This window comes from Egretta garzetta, unplaced genomic scaffold (assembly GCF_000687185.1).
Source record: "Egretta garzetta isolate BGI_Z169 unplaced genomic scaffold, ASM68718v1 scaffold46, whole genome shotgun sequence".
NCBI lineage: Eukaryota > Metazoa > Chordata > Aves > Pelecaniformes > Ardeidae > Egretta > Egretta garzetta.
Genome location: NW_009260268.1, coordinates 6,808,359 through 6,830,332, shown reverse-complemented (window position 1 = coordinate 6,830,332; position 21,974 = coordinate 6,808,359). Strand labels below are relative to the sequence as shown.

At 39.1% G+C, this 21,974-nt stretch overlaps 1 protein-coding gene across 3 annotated transcripts in view; it reads right to left on the bottom strand.

The window, feature by feature from the left end:
* Nucleotides 1–21,974, bottom strand: part of MTUS1 (microtubule associated scaffold protein 1) — an 89,832-nt gene that overhangs the window by 63,878 nt on the left and 3,980 nt on the right. The window contains exons 3-7 of one of the 3 annotated variants that reach the window (XM_035897812.1): nt 16,243–16,248; nt 10,347–10,523; nt 5,695–5,829; nt 3,514–3,615; nt 2,609–2,659 (exon numbers count right to left, since the gene is read on the bottom strand). In XM_035897812.1, coding sequence (XP_035753705.1) covers nt 2,609–2,659; nt 3,514–3,615; nt 5,695–5,829; nt 10,347–10,523; nt 16,243–16,248 — 471 coding nt within the window. The remainder of the gene's footprint in view (nt 1–2,608; nt 2,660–3,513; nt 3,616–5,694; nt 5,830–10,346; nt 10,524–16,242; nt 16,249–21,974) is intronic. The other 2 variants (XM_009642428.2, XM_035897813.1) reach the window with 2 other exon arrangements.

Genomic DNA, 21,974 nt, shown 5'->3' with positions numbered 1-21,974 from the left:
TCTTACTTTACATTATTAGCAAGTTAAGAAATGTAATAAAACTTATTATGCCCAAGAAGGTAATTTTGCCTGAGTAGTAAAGCCAGTGCTGAAGCAATATGCACGGAACTTGTAGAAATTACTTGATCCACTGGAATATCACCCATGAAGAATACAGAATTCACAAAAAGCAGCCTTGTGAATGTTTTAACATGGAAAAGGAATGAACAGCTGCAAATACGTAAGTCTCTCCATATTGACAGTATTTTGTGTCTGGCTTTGCATCATTGCTGTAAATGAATGGAAAATAGGATAAAGAGCACAAACAGAGAACAAGAGATCATAACCTAGAAACTCTTGCTATTTTTTCCATCCTGAAAGTAATGCTAAAAGCAACATTAACAACAAAGCTAGACACTTAATGCATTAGTATGGTAATCTAGTTATTACCAGGGTCCTGCCTCAAGAAACTAGTCCTGACTCTTCAGACAGAGCACATGGGCAAGAAACAGAAGCGGGGTTGGACCTTCTCACGCAGTGAGGCTAAAAACTGTAGAGTTAACTATGGCACTGAAATAAAAGAACAAAAGCTTTAGCTAGCTAAAATCACTAGAACAAAGCTTCACTATAATATCAAGGCTGCTGAAAAAGAAAAGAAAATAGCAGGCCCCATCCTGCATGGTACCAGCTGGCATTATTTCAGTTCATTTCAAAAAAGATCATTTGTCTTTTCTTAAAAAGTAAGACATTGTACTGCAGAACATCCAAGCAGCCACACAATATTTTTATTCTGTTGTAAGAACTTAGCTGCAACTGAGCTAAAAAAAAAAGTGTCTCAAAAAAGCAAAATACTCCATCAGAAAGCTTTGCATGCATAAATGGGAAATTATACCAATACTCTGTATGAGTTAGAAATGTATTAACTTGAAAGTCTAACATACCCAATTTTGGAAGCTGACTCAGTACAGGAAACAATTCAGGTTTATTAAACATTGAAATACAGCTATTCAGCTGGCATAAGTATGATGCTAAAAAGTATTTACTAAAGAATCACTAAATAGCACAGCCAATTTGGAGTTTACAGACGTGTTTTTGCAGCACTGAATACAATACTTCAAGGCTACATGACTACATTCTTTATTAGGTTGGAAAAGATGAATCACAAGAAAAATTAAATTAAGCTATTAAAAAGGAGAGGGAGCACTTACTACTTTTCTGCATGGAAAACACAGAGGAAGTGCCATGCTAAATTTAGGGAAAAATAAAGTTACCTTTTAAGACTATCATAAGCCTGTGCAAGAGGAATTCTTTCTAGCCCAGAAGTGGACTTTGCTGCTTACCGCGAGTTTCCCCAAGCAAGCTAATAAAGACATTATTGTATTGTCCTCTACACCCCTGTATATAAGAACCACATATGAGCTCATGAAACTCTGTGTCAAGCTACACCTAAACTAGCATTAGTTCAGCCAATTCCCAACAAAAGCAATGAACAGAATAAGCACTTTGTGCAAAGTCTTATGCTTGCTGTATGACAGAAGCCCTGGCTCTTAACATGAGATATTGAGCAAGCTACTTTGTCACAATTAATATGCAGGCATTTGACACCCAAGAAAGTAAAAGGCAAAGCATTAGACTCATGTTATGACTACAGGAAATTAGAAACATACTGCCACAGTACCAGAGTTACAGGTCAGAACTGATTTACCCAGTAATTCCAGACCCAAATTTGTAACATCTGCTTGGCTACAGCACCTCTTTCAGAAAGACATCTGCTATTCACTCAGGGGACACAGGGCTTTCCAGTGATCTTCGTATCTTTCAAAAAGGGCTTTTCAATGAGTAATTAATTACAAGCAGCTTTTAATTCAGCAAATATACACTGATGCTTGGAAACTAATTTAGACTGCCAACTCTCTTGAAAAGACCTGGAAATTGCTGCAAGTAGAAACATCATCTGAAGTCTTTTCTGTCTCCTGGCAGATAGAAACTAGCACCAGGTGTCCTGACTGGCGTAAACATTGAAAACAAACCCAATATGAAGTCCTTAAAACTGCCAGATTTTGGGACACCATCTGCCACTGAATCAGCTGCCACTCCTCCCGCCGCCATACAAGCAGACACACACATCAACACACTCAGATAATTTCAACTTCTTATTCAAGCGTAGACTCTGTGTATCACAGCAGACAGCTGACACCAAAAGGGTATCCACCATGAACCTTCCAGAAAAACCTGTTATTCTGCATGATTCTTCTATTTATTTTATTTAAAGCCACAACACATGAGCTTTAATCACTACTTACCTCACTGTGGCTAAACAGCAAAAACTACATCCAAGTTTCATTGCCATACTTTTTTTAATTTACAGTTAAAACCTCCTTATGCTTCACTGGAAACAGTGACAGATAGCACAGACTGCATATTCTAAGAGCTGGGTAGCCAGAAGACAGTAAGTAGAAAAAACCCAAGACTTTTCTCCATATCCCTTGAAACTGGAATCAGTGATGGCTTATGGAGTTACCCATTGCAAAACTCTTTTTCCAAGAAAAGAACCAATATACTAATATAACGTATAAACCTAATTTAAGTTGCACCACCAAAAATGTAAAAATGCATTCAGCAAACTCACCAGAACCCAAACAAGATAGGCTTTGGTGTCCATTTCTTCCAGGAGTACCTATGATGTCCAGAAAAGAGAAAAAAAAAAAGTGAGGGGGGGGGGGGGAAAAAAAGTTACACTTTGAGCCAGTAAGGGGCAGTGGGGGTGTCTTTTTAGATTCTTTCCACAGAAGCTCCTCAAATTATGCAATTTCAGTTTCTTTCTTGTAATGGCTGATAGCATGTTCAACAGCAACATTTAGCTGGAAAATGGATGATGAATTCCCAATAAGCCAAACTTTTTTTTTCCATTACAATTATCATACTTCATTTACACCAGGTTGCACTGTTTAATTTTACTTATTCATATAGGACCACAGATAACAAAAACTAATTGTCTATACCAGCATCATAGCAACTTTCTTCCCACCTATACGCTCCAGTTATTTTATTTGTATAAAGGAGGCATAAATTAACAGCGCTCTCAAATGTGCTACCAATCAAGTTAGATATAAACAAAAGCACTGAGAAGGTTAATCTACCCTTACAGTATTGTTTTAGAGTCATGTGAAAACTGACCTAAGAACTTATACCCTTCAAAATAATGATGTTCAGTGAAAGCACTCTTTGGGACTGCTAGGTATAAGTGCAAAAGTCACGTGCAGAATTTTATAAAAGGTCTGTTGACAATACCTATCAGGTTTCTTCAGGCTTTACAAATAGTGCGAGATCCTACAGCAGGTGTATCAATAGGAAGCAATCTGCTTTGTACCATTATGATACTTGCTTCCCTCACCTCAGCCAGTCTCCAAAACTATGAACTACAAGCAGAAAAAGCAGACTGACCATCTCAGTTACTCTGAAGTCATACACCATAGCTGCTCTCTCTCAAGACAGAGGGATTCAAGAATATAACTGAAAAATGTACTTTATTCAATAGTTGATTACCTCTAGCCTCACTGACTTTCCTTGCTGAGTGCAGTGGCCCAGATGATTTTGGTACACACTGGTTCAGGGAAGCAGACCTGGCCTTGGCTCCTAGAAGTAAAAGATTAGATTAGCTTTAAGAGGAGAACTATGTCAGCAATTAAAGACATGCCTATGTATTTACAGTGAAGTACAAGATGCACAAATCTACTCAAACACAGGAAGAGATGCCTTCTAGAAAATTCAAGCTGTATTTAAACTTAACTTTGCTTTACCAGAACTCACATTGGAAGAAAAAAAAAATTAATAAGGCTTATAAGCAGAAGAAAATGTTAGCAAAGATTTCACTCCAGCATTATGATCAAATTACTTCAGTCTCAAAACAGCCACAAATACAACACAGCTACAGAAACACTGGCTGAAAGGGACCTCTGGAGGCCAGCTATCCAGCCTCCCACTCAGAGCAGGGCCACCACAAAGACAAGATCAGTTGACCATGCTTTTGTCTAGCCAAGCCTTGCAAGCCTCCAGGAAGGGAGGCTCTATGCCCCCACTGGGCAATGCTGCATCTCCCATTCCACAATTTGCAATCATTTCCCATTGCCACATCATCTGGTACTACTGAGAAAAGTGTGGCACCATCACCTTTGTAGCTTTCCTTTTCAAGTTATTGCAGACAGTATCTCACCTTACTCTCCTTTTTGCCTGACTACATAAGCTCAACTCCCTCAACCTTTCCTCACAGGTCATGTGGTCAGAGACCCTAACCGTCATCTTAAGTCTCCAGTTGACCCTTCCAGTTTCAAAGCAACCTTCTTGAACTGGGAAGGCCCCAAAACACAATAGATTAGTCCAAGTAACACTGAGCCAAGGGGGGGAATACAAACTTCTGCTGGCCACAGTGCTCCTGCAGGTGCAGAAGGCACACTTCTAGTGCCCAGGTCACTGAAGATGTTGAGCAGTGCATAGTTGTGTCACATACATTGGACCCCAACAGAAAGCATCAGCTTGTCAGACAGCCATAAAATTTGTGTTTGTTTTGAAGTGATGTACAGTTTCTGGCAAATTCTGTTTCTTTTCACTGTTTACCATTTTAAAGCATACCATTATAGCGTGACATTTGGCAGGCATCTCTTCTATTTATTCTCAATTATGTCAATACCAGCTTAAAACTTAAGCCTAAAGCAGAAGTATAGCACTTAATTAGGTTTATCCAATTACAATAATCAGTTCACCATGAAGACGTTCAGAAGCAAGCTGAATATAACTAGGATTTAGGAGACAGACAGCAAGCTTATTTATCTGCTTCCATTATGCCTTTAATTTTGGCCAGAGAATGAGTTGTCAACTGCTGTGTGTGGCTTGAGTGAAGAAGCACTGTTGGCTGATTAACGGGTCCCAGCTCAAATAGGAACAGGAACCAGAATAGTCTTTAATATGAAGCCAGAAAGTACATTTAAATGAATGTTTCCTTTAACATTAGGTAAAGAAGCACAGTTATCTTATCTCCATTTAAAATTAGAGCAAACCTCTACTTCCACTTCAGCCAGTAAGAATATCAAGAAAAAGCAGGATGAAGAGCTAAGCTGTTTCTGGGACTCTTTCCTTGGAAAGATGGGACAATTTAATTCATCTACAAAAGATGACACTTCATCTATTAACACTTTATTCAAAAAAACATCCCCCACCCCCCCCCCAAGTTCCTTCCTGTCCTGAAAGGGGTGAAGATAATGCTAAGTCTGCATGCAGATGAGGACAACCATACACTCAGGATAAATTCAGGGTAGGTCTACCTTGCAGATCACCAGCAGCCACAGAGTCTGTGCCGGAGCTTTGTGACAGAAAAGAACTCTTATTAAAACAACATAAACCCCACATGACAACATCTGCCATGTAGCAAAGCGCATTTGCTCCCTGTGCCATGCAAACCTTAGCCATATTGCAGAACAGACCTTCTCTCTTCATTTACCTGAAATACCCCAGTCAATTATGACAATGCAAAGGACATTTTAGCCTTCCTATGAAGTCTTACAAAACTTGAAGCACGACTGATGTTATTTTACTTCCTTGCACTACTTTCCCAGACCACTATTTAATAAACACTGCTTCAGGAGGTAGCCACCTGCAAAAGGTAAGGTACTGTAACAGTAGTAACTATAGCTTCACTCTGTCTACAATAGACCCCTATACCTTTCGGAGTCGACTTCAATGAGTGTAACCTAGGTCTCGGTACTGCTTTCAAAGGGACAGATACTGAAGTACCATTCTGGCAGGCTGGTTTTGAAGGCCATTCTCCATTAGTGATGATGACTGTGGCACTTGCAGCTGCAACACAGAACAACAAAGAATTTGCTGTAGGCAGTATCTAGTTTGGGGAAAAATTAAATCCTAAAACAAGCCTGTTTTACCCGAGTCTAAAGTTAGGAGGAACATAAGTTGGAATAAAAACATTATGACCAGCTCTGATATCGTCAGTAACAGATCAGTCTATGACTGTTACAAATGCTTCTCAGAACTAGATATACAGCTTTGAACTATGCATAAGAGCGAGATACATATAAAAGTATATTGTTGAAGATACGTAGGTCTGATCTTGCTGTACAGAGCAAACACAGAACACATTTCAGTTTACGCCAAGAAAAAGCATCATCAATACACAGAGACATTCTGGCCTCAGAATTGACTGTTAAAAAATAAAAACCAAATAAAAAACTCAAACAAATTACTCATGCAACACCTCCCCCATTCTTGCTCACTGGAGCTGAGCGCGCAGTCTCAATTATATGGTGCACACACCACCAGCAGACTCCTTACTCCTTCTGACCTCCTTATGGGGCACTAAAAAAAACAAAACGTGTGAGCCCAACTGCATTCATCAGCTACCAAACAAGTTCTAAAAAAGGTTCCTGTAGTCTCTGTTCATAACAGCGACCTCCTCAGTGACAGCAGACCTCAGAAGACCACCTCTCTCCTCCCCCACGAAAGAGATGAAGTCATACAGCAAAATACTCCCTGCGAAAAGGGGCAGGCAGATTGGGAACAGCAGGACAATAAGGAATTGTTACCTCACATCAATATCACGTTTCCAACTAACAGGGCAGTTGCTACAGAAGACGTTTCATTCCATTTCAAAAGAACTTGAGAGGTTTGGGTGCAGTGTCACAAAGAAAATTTTAACTTGAAAAAAAGAAAACTGAAATCTGGGGAAAGCATTGTTTTACTTTTCCAGAAAAAATATGAAAATACTTCCAAAGAATATGTAGATTGAGTACACTTTGCTTTGGCTACTGAAAAGTTATGTATACTGACACATTAAAGAGTACGAAACTGACACTGCATTTACAAGAGACAAGCAGAAACTAAGTCACACTGGAATAGTTTGGCACACAGTTGCTTTTTTCTCTAGTCATTTAAAGAAAAAAAAAGGGGAGGGCTGTCATACGATATCAGGCTTGCCTCAGATTAATGTTTTGATAAGGCTGGGGGTTTTTTTAAAGGTAGTGTGAACTACATTGTTCAACAAAAGATAGAACATATAGTCTTGAGAAAATTTTAGTGTCTTCAAATGCGCTAGCATAAGCCGTATAAGTTAACTGCTTCAAAAAGATTTTTTTGGCCACTAAGCAATACATTTTCAACACAGACTGGAAGGACAGAACTGCTTTCCCTTTTAGAAACATACACAACTGAAGACCTCCTCTATTTTTTTTTTTTTTTTTAAATAAATTTGGAACAGTAAAGGCACAAAAGCTAAATATTTGTGAAAAATACATACATGAGGAACAATTTGCATAACACATCAATAACACAGTTATTCTGCAGGAATCTGACCCTGACCAACATCAGATGATTGAAACCAATTTTAGTAAAGCATGAGGCCTGAAGCAGTCCTTAACTTCTTCTGTAAGTCACTAAATTAAGGATTTTTGCTCAGAGTTCACTGCAAGCAGTTAACAACTGCCTACAAACAGCTGTGCTGCTTTCTTCTAAATCAGAAGCATGCCGTGGAAGTAACACTTTGGATGAGCGAGCACACTTCTGCTGTAGGACTAGTTAGGACACTGCTTTGTCCTATTAGAAGCTCTGGAATCAGCTAGCCAGGCTGCATGCAGAAAAAAAGGCAAATTTGCAAACTTTGGTCACTATACAATTCAGAGATGGTTATTCATAGAATTAGGAGTAGCTACGGCAATCTTGCTATAAAGACAGACAGGTATGAAGTTATCTCACCTGAGCTAAAGTCTAAAGGGTTTAAAGACTCAGCTCATTAAAAGAATTCTAGCGAAGCATTGACTGTACAGAAATGCAGCTCCAGGTCAATTCCTAGGATCAGCTTTTTAACTTCTGAAACATTATTTCTTTTATAAGCAATTATTCTAATGCAATTCATATTTGGATTCTTGTTCTTAACCTCAGAGTTTAAACATTTTGGTATGTTCAAATCATAGTATTTTCAGCCCAGCACTGAAATTTAGAAGATTTCTCTACTGTTAAAAATTCAGTTTTTCAATGTTCAAACTGACAGCTTGCATGCAAAATATGCTTTTATTAACAATAGCATTTCAAATTTTACTATTTCCAAACTTCTCAAATAGTAAGTCTTTTTATAGAAAAGCATCATAAAACTCAAGTGCTCATTAGGAGAAAAAAAAAAAGAATACCCCTAGTTTTGCCACAGGAAATTACCAATCCAAGGACATCCCATAACAAAGGGCTGAGCTGACACAGCAGGAGAAATGCTCTCTTCTGTAATTTTTTTTCTCCACTAATACACTGCAAACTCCTTTAGTAAAAGAAGCCAATAGACTTTGTCATTTTAATACTGTTGACAGCACCACAACAGTTTGTCATAAATTTCATGACATTCACAGCATAAGCCTCCCATCCTAATCTTTGTCTGTCCCACCAATCTAACGAAAACATTTTAGGTTTACAAATACAGACTTTCCCCCCCCGACATTATTGTAGAGTAGACTAAATGAAAGACTAAAAAACAAGACCAGCATTGTACTTCGTATTAGAACACAAAGTAAATTCATTAGTTCTTTCCAATTTGATCCAAAGTCATAAAAACTTCACTTTACTAACATGTGAATTACATGTAACCTAAACTCATTATACGCACAAAACCTGACCAGACATAAATCATTCTCATCAGTGTAGGAAATTAACTAAAGAAAAAATCTCACAGAAAATCAGCAAGTCAAAACATTGCGTACATTTACCAACCTCCACAAAACAAATACATGCTTTAAAAAAATAAAAAGAAAAACAACCTACTTCTTTTCCCAGTAAACGTGGCTAACAAAGGAATAATACAAAAGCTGTAAGATCCCACTACCAGCAACGTCAGTAAGGTAATATCATAGTGGCTTCCTGAGTCAGTCGGTGGTGTTAGTGTAGAATTGATGAAAATAATAGGAGAAAAATTAGTTTCTGTGCAACTGCGGAGTCCTCCTGGTATAGTCATTTAAAAAGGATCAAAGCAAGCTTAAAGCCAAAGAGACTGCAGCCATGTCCAACCTCTCATATTGCTCTTGCTTGCTCTTCGTGAATCGGAGTGGAAAAAATTGTAAGCTTGAAGGCAGTGGACAAAACAGATCAAACCAACTAGCAAATCAGGCTAAAAAAGGAGTCATCTGTTTGGATACTTAATCTGAATACACTCCTTTGTTACGAAGCGATGACCGTTTCCCTTTGTTACATGAGGGAGTAAAACGAAGAGAGGACAAAGCTGCTTAGGAATTCCAGATACAGCCCTAAACCTGAACAGCAAAAGTCAACATGGCTGTCACAGTAACCGAACAGACCTGACAACACAGAAACATGCACTGCATATTTTATTAGACATACTCTTATTCCTTTGATGAATATATTAGGTCTTAAGTTTTTTTAATTAATGCACTACAGGGAAAAAAGGAACAAGAGACAATTTAGTTATATGTATGTATGCATATGCGCATACATAAACTACAGACATATGTTAAATTCACAGTTCTCTCTTTCAGTCCATTGAAGACAGATTTAAATGTCATCTGGCACAAAGGAAAGGCCTTTGCCCAGTCTCCAAGATACAACAGATGATGCGATAGTACTAGAATATTTGAATGTACTTATCTAAATACATATAACTGGGAACACTGATATGTCTGACAGTCAGTTGTGTGCTGTTTCTTTCATGTTTTTGCCCCTGGAACTCCTACAGCTCCTTTGTAGAGCTTCAGATCAAAGCTAGCTGTGTTATTTTTCTCCTTCCTTTTAAACAAGATGGATTTGGTTTGGGTCATACACCAATGCTTACAGTTACCATAGAAATTCTAGAAGCCTACCCATGGAAAGTTTTACCTTCTAAAAGCAGTTTCACTTACCTGCTTTTGATCTCATCTGCACATTTCATTTTAAAACTCTGAAAGCAGGTGTAATCTCATTCAAAAAGAGCTTTTAGTATCAAAAACCTGTAACATGCTGTTCCAAATATTATGACACATTCACACCATTCAGACTTATTTCTTATTACACTCTATGTAAACACAAGGAAACTTTTGCTCAAGAAGACCCGCTGGTACTGCAGTGTTTCAGGACAGAAGAAGAGCTGTGCTGAAACCTCTACTCAAACTGAAAATCCAAGCCTCAAAGCTCCTTCAGATGGCAAATCTCAAAAAGAAAAGTTGTAAGTTAAGAGGCAAAAAGAGTAAGACCTAAAACTAATAAGAAGTGGTACAATGAGAATTAATACAGGCTGTTATCAGACAGGACTCCCCCCTTCAAGGGGATTTTTTTTTTTCAACAAGCAGTTGATGCTGGCTATTCAGTTAAAACCCGTAACGCTGAAGGATACTTACAATTACTGCTGAAAAGACTTCGCTCGCTCTGAGTGCTGCTGACAGATGAGATGCTAGGTGTTCTCTCAAGCACTGATCTTTTGACAGGCACTTTGGATTTGGCAAGCAGTTTACCAGAGCCAGTCCAGGAGGCTGGAGAATTTTTCACAGAGGCATGCTTCTCTCTCAGTGAAGATCCTATTGGGGGGAAGGGGGAGGGAGAGAAAAGAACAAAAGGAGTTGGAAAGAAGCTTAAACAATTGCTGCTTCTATGTATACGCCTACAAGCAAAAAATATTTACAATTTAAAATACATATAAAAAAGCTTAATCTACCTCATATTGGTATGATAAAAAATGCTGTAAATGCAGAAATGCAGTTCCAAAGATGTGAAGAATCCCATTTTACCTGCATGTTGACTTCAGGACCAATTCAAGAGCTTTACAGACTGGCCTTTAAGGCAGACATATGCACGCACAAAAAGTCTTTCTGGCATTCTCCTACCTCTGCGTATTATTGTTAGCTGTACTGGCAATCCCATAAAAATATAAGCCTCTGGCTCAAAGACAATCCAAGAAAGATTCTTTTGTTTGTTCCCACCCCTAAAGCACAGATTTCCCCCACCCAACATACGCACCATTTGACAGAGCACTCTAAAAGACGATAGCCTTTCAAGGACAAACACAGCATGAGAGTATCAAATGGTGGTGTACTCACATAGTACTGAAAACTGTCGAGTTCTGCAGAACTAATTAAACAACACTCCCCATAACCAAGTTCTTAATGGCCAACTGGTGCAAGCACATTTTTGCATTAATTGCTATTTTCATTTGAGCTTGTTGAATACAAATGCCCAATAGCTAAGTTCACCAAAGAGTAAGAGTATCTATATAGGAGACAGGTGTGCCTTCTTCAGCCAGGAGCTTACTCTTGTACTACTAACAAAGCAACTACACTTTCTGCAAGAAAATTTAAGTTTAGTTAAATTAAGCTTTTAGTTTATTTCTGCAAAGCATGCACACACATTAAAGCTACAATGGCCCAGAGGAAGTTATGTACACACAGACTCGTCCTTCCAGCACTGACTTGGCTCCTGTCAGCTCTGACATCAGGATCTTTATACAGTCCTCTGAATAAACTATGGAAAAAGTGTTTTTCATTTTTGCACAAAAACAAAGTAGAGGAATGGAAGACAGACTTACATTTTCTAAAAAAAAAAATATATTTTGTTATTTATTATAACAAAAGATACTTTACAAAATATCTTAACTTCTGATGCACTTGCCATTTTCAAGTCTGACATAGTTTATCTTACTTGAAAACGGACTACTATCATGCTTCAGATTTCACCTAGAACACTAAAGTTCTACTTAAAGGGAATATCCTTCCCTTTATTCTTGTCACTATAAACTACGTTTCAATTTTGCTTAAGTAAGAGACAGTTGAAATATCACAAAATTAGCTAGTTATTTCCCTTTATTCAACATCAGGTTTGCTGCAGAATCTCCACTCTTAAACACCAATGACCAAGAAACCATCAATTTGCACTAAGACCAAGAAAGCATTAAAGGTTGGACTCTACGATCTTAAAGGTCTTTTCCAACCAGAGCGATTCTATGATTAAGGTTTAGGCAAGAAAAACACTTAAGCCCAGTGTCTGCTTTTCAACAGTAGGTGGTGTGACAGGATTAGGTAACTCATCTCAAAACATCCTGCATCAAGTACACAAAAACAGAAACAGCACTAGTAAGGAAGGTGTGTCCAAGCTGTTTCCCTCAGTTCAGATCAAGGCAGTAAACGAGAAACCCTACATACAACATATACTAAAGGTGCATTAGGACATTATGTTCAGTGACTAGTATTCTATAACACACATGCTTTGGCAAGTCATTAAATACGCTTTATGTCAGGCCTCTCCTAGGAGGTGCACTTTTACTACTTGTTTGGCATTACTATGCAGAATTGCGATTCTATGTATGGCTTTACTGTAGCCTGGTATTAAATCTCTGCAACAAAATGATCATCCATATTTTAGTATGTTTTGTAAGTTACTGCAGTGGACATGTGAATATATCCAACTCCCTAAAGAGTATACAACCTTTGTCATGCTACGAGGACACCATAAATTATAAGCTCACAGTTTTTGAAAATACCTCTGAAACACAGCACTCCAGACATGATATCCAAAATCATTTGTGTAAAAATTTGTGACAATTAAACTTCATACAACAAATCTGACATCTTTCTAAAACTTCCCATGTTGTTTTCCAAAAGCTTGTTTCGTTAATAGATCCAAACCAGTCAGAAATTCCCTTTCTAAATAGGCCCTCAGCAAAACAAGGTGCAAAACCCAAACAAACCTCACCCCCCAAAAAAACAAGTAAACAACAACAACAAAAAAGGGCCACTGTACAAACACTGCACATGTAAGTTCGTACGACTTAGTAACCTAAAGCTTTACATTTCAAACAGCAGCCAGAGGAACAAATGCAGCTTATCAGCTGCATTTTATTGCTTAAAGATGAGGGCAGCATGCTTGATTACTATTGAACTGGATGAATGAGGCCTGCACAAGAGGTACAGGAATGAAATCCTGTTTTCTTCACAGTGATTTGCTCTCAAGAGGAGTTGATGCAACTGTGTGAAAACACTCTGTCTCTTCTCGTACGGCACGTTCGTTCCCTATGTATGATTCGCAGCCAGCCCAGCTTCTCTGCAGACACTGGAACACAGCAGTGCTCTAAGCCAGCTGTGAGCTCAAACCCATTCAGCAAGCACAGCAAGCTCTAGGATGTCCAGTTTCAGAGGCACGTCAAACAGATGACCTCTGCTCTTTCCCAAGTTCTTCTACTGCTCAGTGCTTTCCTATAAGGCTTCCATTAAAATAATTACTCAAGCACTCAAATACATTTTTTCAAAAGCTCAGCTTGAGGGAGAATTTTTTTTAAGTCATGACACAAGATCATTAAGCAACTACTCTAGGTGTTACCTCAACTAACAACAATGGTTTTACAAAGTATTTTTGCAAGTACCATTCCCTAGGAAGGAGTAGCACAGAAATAAATGCAAAGGTTTTGAAGGCAGAGGCAGGAAGATATGGTGTATAAACAAAAGTACTGGAAACAAACACAAGGACATTTAGTGAACCATTATTATAAAGACAACATGCAATAGCGTCAAAGTAACAGGCTTTCATCAGTTATTTAATCTAGTCACTGAAGTGGAATACTAGAAATATTGCATTCCTCTACAGTGAAGTAATGAGTTGGCAGTTCTTTAGAAAAAAATCTATGCAACAACTACATTACTTCAAATATGTTAAAGTATCTCTTGTAATGGAATGGAAATAAGCAAGGAACAAAGCTCATTTTTCAAGAAATTCTGAAGTCAGATTTCATTATCCTTACTCAAATAATCATCCTCTATATGAATCCCTCATAGGTGGTTACAAATAAATTAAGGTTAAGAATAAGCTATGCATTCACCAGCCTGGAGAAGAGAAGGCTGCGGGGAGACCTGATTGCGGCCTTTCAGTACCTAAAGGGGGCCTATAGGAAAGATGGGGAAAATCTTTTTAGTAGGGTCAGCTGTGACAAGACAAGGGGTAATGGTTTTAAACTAAAACAGGGTAGGTTTAGACTAGATATAAGGAAGAAATTCTTTACAATGAGGGTGGTGAAACACTGGAACAGGTTGCCCAGAGAGGTGGTGGAGGCCCCATCCCTGGAAGCATTCAAGCCCAGGTTGGACGGGGCTCTGAGCAACCTGATCTAGTTAGTGGTGTCCCTGCTCCTGCAGGGGGGTTGGACTAGATGGCCTCTAGGGGTCCCTTCCAACCCAAAACATTCTATGATTCTATGATTGTTCCCATTCACCTACGATCCTTAGGAAAGTGCTCCTCTTTGGCACAGGTATCAAGGAATCAGCAGCAAATTAGTGCCAAAACCATAGCCAGGCTGCCAGCAGACATGTGGGTAGGTATTCACATGTTTTTCCTTTTGCAGCTCAATGTTCTCAGACTAAAACTGGAAAACTGCTCCTCAGTGCTACAGAGCATAATATTAGCAGTCAATCAAACCAACCCTTTCCGTTATCTCAAAGGCTTCCACTGTCAAAAGAGCAATTCAGGTTCTTTCAGTTAGGGGGAGACTGAAGGAGACCATAACATTCATGTACATCTACTATTAAATTTCACTTCTTTCCCTTCATATTTGGCCCAGTTATGAAATTTGGCAGACTTCCTCCCACTTAAACCTTTCCACAAGAGAGACTCCTCCCCTTCCCCATCTCTCCTTCAGGCTCAAATCCTTGCACGTGATCTCTCCAGCACCTAGAAATAGCCCTTCTCCTCGCGAGCCTCGAGTCCGAACTCACACCTGCTCTCCCACCTCCAGTACTGTCTTGCCAGCATACTGCCTGCTGGATTTACTCATTTCTAGGTTTTTCATTTTGTACGCTGAACTAGAGCAGCCCCACGAGTGACCATGTCCACACAGTCACACCATCATCTCCTACAACCCAAGGCAGAACCAGTCTTCCAACAGCAGGTAGTTTTATGCCAGCTTCCCAGGGCAGCTGCAAAGCCGTGACAAGTCTTGCCCACCCCAGCTTTGCTAGGAGACTGTCAGAAGCTCTTTGCATCCTGACTTAAAAAACCAAACCCCAACTACTAGCTTTAGCACAGCTATTGGAAAGTTCTGTCCGTTTAAGAGTAGTAGACACAAGCAGAAGTCAAATCAACATACTACAAGGAAAGTGGAGGCAAGAGAAAACCACCAACCACATCCAATCATGATTTTCATTATTGTCCAGCCCTTTGTACCACACACCCTTTCATGTTAAGCACTGAATTTTTTTATTAGTTTGCAGCTCTTATGCCCACATTATCTGGAAATATTTTATGTTTTCTGTTGCAGGAGTTGGTGCATTCCTTACATGAAGAAGGAATCTCACTGTAGCACAACATAAATACATTTTTCTTCAGGAAGACAAGGATTCCTATTTCTCTCCTTCACCTCCACCCTAAGTGAATTCAGAAGTAACCAGTACAGGTGAAGAGTTGTTTGAAGACACACCAGCATGTTCTTGCAAGTAAATGACTAGGTACCAAGAAATTCCCCTGCAGGGAAGTGGTGCACACCTTACTCCTAAAGGGGAATATTCTTATAGACGCATCCACATTTCTGACAGCACTGAAACACGGACTGTTACAATCAGCCTCTGCAAGTATGAACATGTTTCTTGCTACATTTATATATAACAAATATATATAGCATTAAAACCCTGATATGGCTAGTCACAAGTCACTCATAAAAAGTCTGGGAACAAGTGCGACAACTGAATTCCCTAAGTCTGGTCACTGATGGCACCAGAAACAAAGCTGACAGGGTGAAATGCTCCCTTCTGGAAGCTGGAAGTCAACAGAATACTGGAAATACTATAGACTTTGGAATAAAGATCACTCGAGTTCATCTTCAAATGCTGCCAACCCCCTTTCATCCCTTACCCCCAAAAAACTTAGAGGACCACACCTAAGGCTACCAAACTAGACAAATCAACTTGCTTTGAAATCATTCATTGCAACACATCTCATTACCTCACAAATGAAAAACCTTCCGCTTTTACTTGTTTCTCATAGTCCATTTAACTTATAAAACTAAATACGAAACAATTTATTCCAAATGGGTGTTTTTATGCTGAACCCTATATAAGCCTGCAAAACATCTATCCCATGGTAAGAGCTCCTTGTTAATGAAGTGTAACAAAAGAAAATAGGTGTCAAAATTAAAGCAAGTTTTGCTGTTAGTATACATAGCCAAAGCTAATACCAAACTGATTATGCCGAATTCAGATTGCATCATTTTATGGCTCTTTTCTGACTTCAGAGTGTGAATTGACCATTCTGTACCTGAATGACCAACACCTGGGGCAGAGGCCTAGAGGTCAGCGCTTAGCACAAGGACATACATGCTGCTCCAGGCAGCTTCCAGCAAGCCATTCCTGTTGAGGAGGGCCAGGAGGAGAGGGCAAAGTGGATTGGAAACATTAACACAGAAGTCCAACTCAAGCAATCAGAGATTTCAAGAGGCAAAAGGGACAACCTGCGAGGTTCCTAAGCCCTCACAACTAGCACTGCTTCCTGAACACTCACAAAGTAAGCAGCTGGACAAAAAGTCCTTTCAGATACATTAGGTAAGTTATTCATTACTTTATACTGCAAATTAAAAGAGAACTGGTTGCAAGAAACATTCACTATGCTGTGGAGCTCTCCGCATAGAGGTGACCAAAGAAGGATGACAGACACTTTATGTCACAGTACAGACTTGCCTTACGCTCCATGAAGACTCATGCATGGGTTTCCTCCTTCCCACACCTCTGAAGGTGAATACAGGAGTTTTAAGTTCACTTTTAACACAAGCTTTAATTACTGTAATGAAGCACTACACACATATTAAAGAAAGGGAAAAGGAGACAGAGTAATCTGGACTCAAGGACAAATAATGATGTTGGATAAATCAGTGTATGAGGAACCTGCTTTAGCATCCATAAAAAAAGCTGGCTGTTCTGCAAAAGAAATCAAAAAGCATAAAAAGAGTGGTTGAAACTAAATTTTAAGCCTTATTTATAGACTCTGGTGTATTTCAGATTTGTTCATGAGAAAGTATATAGATACCCTTAAAAGTAACTCTCCAGTCCAGCATTTCCTGAGCATTTCAGGCCAGAAAGCCTGGAAGTTATGTTTGCCTTCTAAAATACTTGGTTTCCGCTTGGCAGCATGTAAATCAAACTTTAAAGAGTAGACAGCAGGAACGATACAAGCTGAAAAGTGATTTGCAGTAACCATGTTTGGTTTAGCTCCTGGTTCAGTGTCAGAACATAGACTCAAGATTGTGAGAACCCTTACTGAAACTAAATTGTTTTGGTTCTGCTTCACTAGTATTGTGAAAGGCTATACCAAAAAGTCCTGAATTACCAAGTTCATGTATGTTTCCAGCTGTATGAAAACCCATTGAAACCATTTGGTTTCAATTTTCCATCTGAAAAGCCTGTCTTTATGCAATAAATAGCAACAAAACTCAGTAATGAACACAGTCTTAATCTGTTACGGCCTGTTCTGATTTTAACTTTAGAAGCTTCTTTGAAATACACATTTAAGTGCAAGATCAAGCCAAAATGCAACAGAAGGAATTTAGCAGTTATGAGCTAAACAAGTAAATCAGTATTTCAAAGTATTACTAAACCTTTTCTAGTCTAATGCAACTTAAACATATTTTCTATAGCATGTGGGGAATTATTTTTCCTGTGCTACAGTTAGTTGCACAACACTGGAAGAGTCCTTCAGTATGATCAATTTTTCATAAGGAAAAGGTCTCACTTGTCCAAAATCATCTTCAAGAAAACACAGAATTCAGACTGTTGGGTTTCCCTCTACCCAAGCTTTCATTACTCTAGTTAAACACTATGAAAATACTAGCATGCAAAAGAGGGAGTACCACTGGACTAGACTCATGGAAAAATAAGCACAAGGCTTTACTTGGTTATCAGTGACTTAAATCAGAGACAAAATAGTACCTAAAATGTCAGAAATAAATGTCAGACAGTGAAAGACATTTTGGTTCAAAAGATGCTTTACATTACTTCCATTACTTTCTGGAAGTCGTTAACAGTAAGTGGAGGAATTGGGACAAGAGGAAATGGCCTCAAGTTTTGCCAGGGGAGGTTTAGACTGGATTCTAGGAAAAATTTCTTGACCAAAAGGGTTGTCAAGCATTGAACAGGCTGCCCAGGGAACTGGTGGAGTCCCCACCCCTGGAGGTATTTAAAAGATGCGTGTACATGTGGTGCTTAGGGACATGGTTCAGTGGTGGACTTGGCAGTGCTAGGTTAACAGTTGGACTTGATGATCTTCAAGGTCTTTTCCAACCTAAATGATTCTATGAAAAATGTTTTCGATGCTTTCATATCCCCAAATAGTTTCAATTATGCATAAGGCTTGACAGAGCTCTCATAGCTAAGACAGCAACAACAACGTATATTTTCATATTGTGGGAAATAATTGGAAGCAATTTTAAGGCAGAAGTGCAGGCGAAGTATTAGCATTTCAGAAATCTTAACTTGCAGGTAAAGCTCCATTCCTTCACATACTTATAGGTAGGCTGTAGTCAGCACCAAGAAAAAACAACATAGCAGTGGGCTTTTACATTTTCAGATCTAAAGTAAACCATTTATATCCCTACTTTATGCTGTTCAAACACATCAAACAATTTCCTGTGGCTCAAACTGCCACTGTGTTTCCTTCCAACTGCATGGGTGGTAGCACATGGTTGCTGGGGCAGGCTGACAGTAGAAGAACTTGGAGTGACATTCCATGGACCACCAAATCTCCTTGGCTCTTCCAGTCCTCTTCCACCCCTCCCCCTTCAAGTGAGAGAAAGACATGACTCTTCCCAAACCATAATACCTCAACTATTAGAAGGCTATTACTCCTCCACAGTGGTTATATACATCCAATTAGAAGGCTGTGCGCGTTTGCTGGGAACGAAAACAACAGTTGCTTTCATTTCTGGACTAGTTCAAAGTCCTGAACCAGGGCTCTAAAATTACACACGCCTTCCAGTAAGAACCAGGTAACCCAAACACCTTATTCTGTGCCTTGAATTCTAATGAATGTTTTCACTAACAGAAAACGAACGTAGCAAAAGGTATACTGCCAGCCATCCAGTACTACAGAAATCTATGCACACCACCATGGAAAATTACCTGTCAAGATTTAAGATTTTTTGCTCGAGAATGAGTATGTGATTGCAGGTCATTCCTTCTTATGGAGAAAAGGAGACAAATAGTTACAGAAATAATTCTGAGGCATCTAGCTTGCAGCTGTGACCCGATTTCTAGATTTGCTGCAGAAATGGGGCTTTGCCATTTCACAAACCACTTTGGAACACTGAATCAAGTTGCGCTCACCTTTTAGAGAACCAATTTCTAACTCAGCAAAAACTCCCAAGTTCCAGCCAAGATACACCAGTACTGGTGAAGAGTGGTCAGTAACCATTTTGAAATAAGAGTTACTGCTAAGCATGTTAAGCTAGAAGATAACCTCATAACAACATAATGCTTGAGATACAAGTTTTCCTCTCCTTTTGCTGTCTTCTGTTTGGGAAAAGATCATGCTTCCCATTGGGTTAGTGCATTACCACTGAAAACTTACAGTCTGCAAGTAAAGAAAAAAAAAAAAACTACCAAAATCTCAACTCCTGCCAAGCTGCACGGATCTTGCAATTGGTGTTTTATACAGGGCATTTTCTTTTTATTTCTTGGTTGTAGGGGAGTTTCCTGCTTCCCATTCAAAATGACAGTGCATGATGCAATTCACTGCTCACAAGCTCTTGATTATTTTGGCAATAATACATATGCTAATACATTTTGGACAGACAGCCTGCTTCTCCCCATCAACATACACATGTGAGAGATGACACAGAGCTATAACATCACTTCTCTTGTTCAGACTATTTAATGGACTCGCTAAATTGATTTCTTTTCCTGCTCAACAATCCGAATACAGCCAGCAACTGGTTAAGAATTAGCTGCATTTATATTAATACCTCAGGAAGCAATGAGGTTGTTAGGATTTGGACATTTTTAAGACTCGGTTTGACAAATGCCTGAATAACCTAGTCTGAATTCAGTGCTGACCCATTTACAGGCAAGAGGGGCTGGACTAGGTGACCTCCAGAAGTCCTTTCCATCCTGGATTTAGCTAGCCTGTCTGTAGTCTGGAGAAATCCTGACAACAACCAACTGTACAGCTACTGAGTTATTTATCTGCTCTGCTGGAATTATATCAAGGCACAAGTTTAATACTAAAATATTCAAATGACTTAACTGGAAAAACTGTTATTCCCTACAGGAAGGCTTTAGCTAAAACAGGTAACTGGGTTTGGTTTACAAGCTGCCACTTGGCCACAGTAAGCGTATGTACAGTTTTACCTCAAAAACTTTAAGAACAGATGGGGTAAGCAGCAGTGGATAGTGTTTTACCTGAAAGGTGTGGTCACATAATATAGCGGGGCTTTGGTAGCAACACCAAGTAACTCCCGCCGTTCCCCATCCTTGCTTCTCACACCCCATACTCCCATCCTTTGATATGCATCACTACTGCATTTAAGAGCAAGGAACCACATTTAAGAATTCCCTTGGAAAGGGATGGGGAAGTTAACCTGATACAGCTTAACGCATCAAATCCTACTCTGTAGCACCAAAAAATTGCATAAGCAAAGTGAAGGGTAAGATGTGCTAGGAACAGCAGGTATCGGCAGGGGGGTTGAGGAGAAGGCATGAAAAAAAAACCTCTTTTCATGGGCAGCATTAAAATTCCAGTCTCATCAGATCACAGCACAAATTTGAGATGTTGAGGTGCCACTTCATGCTTTTCTTTAAGCAGCCTTCTTCCAATAGGAAAAATCTCAAAGGTGTTCTACTAACTACTGTAATTTCAATATACGATGAGTTAAGGAGTGACAGCTTTAGCTAAAGAAACTTGGAGAATAAAGTCTCTTATTTTCAACAGCAAATGACTGCTGCTTCTGAAAGTGCATCTGATTATTATATGAAGGGAAGAAGTTAGTCCTACAACCCAGCCATGCCTACATTTATTTCTAGTGATGGTATCATAAATCTATTCTGGTTTAATAATTTAAGGGACAAATATACATCTACATCTGTCTCCATCTCAGTTCTTCTAAGATCACAATTACAAATAGGAAAGCTCTAAATTGGCATTTAGAGAGGTGATGGGTCTTCCAAGAAATTGGTGGCTTACAGGTAGGTACCTAGTTCACTGAGCAAGTACCTCACCTTAGCAAGGATCAAGTGAGAGAACAGCCTATATGCACTTTCTTTGAGGGACTCATCCCATGAAGGACTACAGATACAGATTTTATCACACTTCATCACCTGTATGTAATTAAGAGGACTGTTTTATAATCTTAGATTGAGTGGGTTAAAAAAAAAAAAAAAAAGAACAGGTTTTACTGGGTATAGCTGGGTGTGCACACTTTCCAAATGACAGTATACTGTAGTGTAGTCATTTATAGCCAGGCTACCCTTGCAATTAGCTATTTTACCCCACTTAGCTAAAAAAACACATAGCCTACAAGAACATTTCTGAACATCTACAGTACAATTACAGAGTGTAGCTTCCCGTCACCAGATTTGAACAGCAACCTACAGACTAGTTTTGAAATTCCCACCCCCCACCCTTGGTATTAATCAGTCTGAGCTTACTGCTTGAGCTGCTAATTAGTCTCTCCTTTGATTATGTTTCCCTTTCTAGAAACCATGGAGCTATACCAAAATTAGGTTGAACAAAATATCCTATGTCCTGAAATAAGGGCTTACTCCCATTGGAATAGCATACAGTTGCTTATCGTAAATGCTTTGTACCTGAGCTCTGTATTTTTTCCACTTCTACATCTTTCAAGTAATTTTAGTTGTAATTCTGTAAAGTGCTGTTATATAACAAAACTATAAACAATGACATTTAAATAGTTTCTTCTAATAGCACAACAGCCTCCTAAACACATTCCTTACAAGACAAGATTTTACAATGATGAGTTGTGACCTTCCTTTTTTCCCCTGCCCCATACTGGC